The sequence below is a fragment of the Tupaia chinensis genome, unplaced genomic scaffold (genome assembly GCF_000334495.1).
Source record: "Tupaia chinensis unplaced genomic scaffold, TupChi_1.0 Scaffold144741_1, whole genome shotgun sequence".
Lineage (NCBI taxonomy): Eukaryota > Metazoa > Chordata > Mammalia > Scandentia > Tupaiidae > Tupaia > Tupaia belangeri.
In genome coordinates, this window is record NW_006204601.1 from 736848 (window position 1) to 739016 (window position 2169).

The following is a 2169-nucleotide window of genomic DNA, read 5'->3' on the forward strand; positions in this document are numbered from 1 at the left end:
GCTCTAGCCCTCAATAAATGAGCGAAACCTTTACATCAAGAGCTGTGACACTGTGAGCTGTGATACTTCTTTCGCTCCCGTGCTGAGACGCTGCGCCGGTTCCAGACCTCCGCCCCCTCGCTCGAGTTTCCCTGCCCGATTCGTCCCGCGGGTTCGGGACATCCCCTTCTCGCTTTTTTGTCTCTCTGTCTCTCTCTGTCTGGTGAGCGCACGCGCCCTATAGCAAAAACCTCTCAAAAAAAAAAAAAAAAAAAAAAGAGAGAGAGAAGTTGCTTAGCTTCCTGGGCCTCTGAGTTTCTCATTTACAGATGCTGATAATGCTCTATGTCTTGGAATTTAAGATGCTGTCATATAAAAAACACACCGTGATTTTATGTACCACCATGAAAAGCATTACCGACTGAACAACTGATGTTAGTTATGAGACCTATCTGATTTTAGGTGCTCAGTGGTAAGGAAGAAAGGCAGGCCAGCGTTGTGCGAGTAGCACAGCACACAGTCCATAAACATTCGCTGCGTTTAACAGAGCAAGCTGACACGGGAAAAGCTACTTAGCCACACAGACACAAAGGGGCTGGAACTCACAGGTCCCAAAGAAAATCTGGCTCATGGTTCCAGAAACAGCAAGTGCCAGCTTCCTCTAAGGGCTGAGAGGCTGAGGAGAGTGGGGTGGGGTGGAGCTGGGTCAGGCAGGGTAAAGCCTGCAGGACCAGGCGGCTGGGCACTGGGCAGTCACAGCCACAAGCACTGGGAGGAAGGACGGGTCAGTTCAGGAGGTCCTCTATCTGCAGACCCCAAGGGTGAGCTTGAGCATGAGTCCTCCCTCTCCCCCCAATCTCACCTGGGAGCACCAGGCAGCCCCACAATACGACCAGGGGCCACATGGTGGGCGCAGGACACTGGTGAGCAGACGCCGGGAACTGTGAGCTCCTCTCTGGGCCACTGGGACTTCAGTTTCCTCTAGAAGCACGAGATCAGGACGAGAAAGGGAGGGGAGAGGCCGTCTGGGTCACCCCTCCACCCAGCCCGCGTGGTGCCTGAGCCGGTCCCTTGACTTAGCGCGCCCACACGTGTGCCAACCCTGCAGTTAATTTCCTAGCCAGAAACCCACACAAGTGCTTCCCCCAAACGTGTGCCCCTTCCTGAGGGCTTTATCCTGTGCTCCATGCATCCCAAGGGTTCTGCGTGTGAAATCCAGGGAGTCCACGTATTTGGATGGGAAGATGTCAGGTTGCCTTTAACCATCTGGAATTATATTTAGCATTGTCAGCTGTAACTGTAACATTGTTACCAATAAAAGTCACAGACCCAAACATATCAAATGGTTGCTATACCTCAGAAGACAGTGTCTACTCCCCAGTGCTTAGAAAATCATTAGTTATTAGACCTGCCACTAGAGCATTCATTATTTAAGACACTAATAAAGAGGCATCTTTATTACTATCAATATATCACACAATTATAAGTATTTTGATAACCATTTCACTATTATTAGTTTTCTTTTAAGCATATGCATTTTATCTTAACTATGTAAGGGCCATTATTTCAAGAGGAGGGCTCATAAGCTTCACCAAACTGCCAAGGAGCTATAATGGTGCAGAAGTTTGCACCCCTGCAGCGAGACCAGTTGACCCTCCCATGCCTTGGCTTCACGGAGGGTGCAGTACATACCTTGGCCACGGGGCGGCAGTGTAGGCAAGGGAAGCTACAGGACTTGGGTGAGCGGGATACCCCCGGAACGTGGGTTGTAAGCTGCAAGGCGTCACCCGAATGATTGCGTTCCTTTGACTTTTGGCAAAAACGGTTTTATCACAGCAGGTTTGAGTCCTTAAAAAGAACAAAACAAACACGCACACTAGAGGGAGCCCTCACACACTGCTTTCCAAAGTAGCTGGTACTTTTTTTTTTTTTTTTTTTTTTTCTGCTTGCCACATTAATATGGGTTGTAAGCAAAAATTTACACAATATAGAATTTGAAAAAGAAAGGATGGGGACCAGCAGTTGGCTTGACGGCTATGTCGCTGACCTCCCATGTAGTCGACCGCGGCTGGAGTCCAGGACCTATGGCTTAAACTCATGCAGGGGCGCGTGTGCGAGCATGCCCAAGGTCCCGAGAGAAGAATGGAGGAGAAGGGATTGCAGCGTGGCCATCCTCCCTGGGGGTGGGGT

General features: G+C 49.9%; 1 protein-coding gene across 5 annotated transcripts in view; it reads right to left on the minus strand.

Moving 5' to 3' along the window:
* The window catches only part of CD300LG (CD300 molecule like family member g), a 15404-nt gene extending 14430 nt beyond the window's left edge, over nucleotides 1-974 (minus strand). For 2 of the 5 annotated variants that reach the window (XM_006167389.3, XM_006167387.3), the window contains exon 1: nucleotides 842-973. In XM_006167389.3, coding sequence (XP_006167451.1) covers nucleotides 842-884 — 43 coding nt within the window. In that variant the 5' untranslated portion in view covers nucleotides 885-973. Of the gene's footprint in view, nucleotides 1-841 lie in introns of all 5 variants that reach the window. The other 3 variants (XM_006167391.3, XM_006167392.3, XM_006167390.3) reach the window with 3 other exon arrangements.
* Nucleotides 975-2169: the final 1195 nt, after the last annotated feature.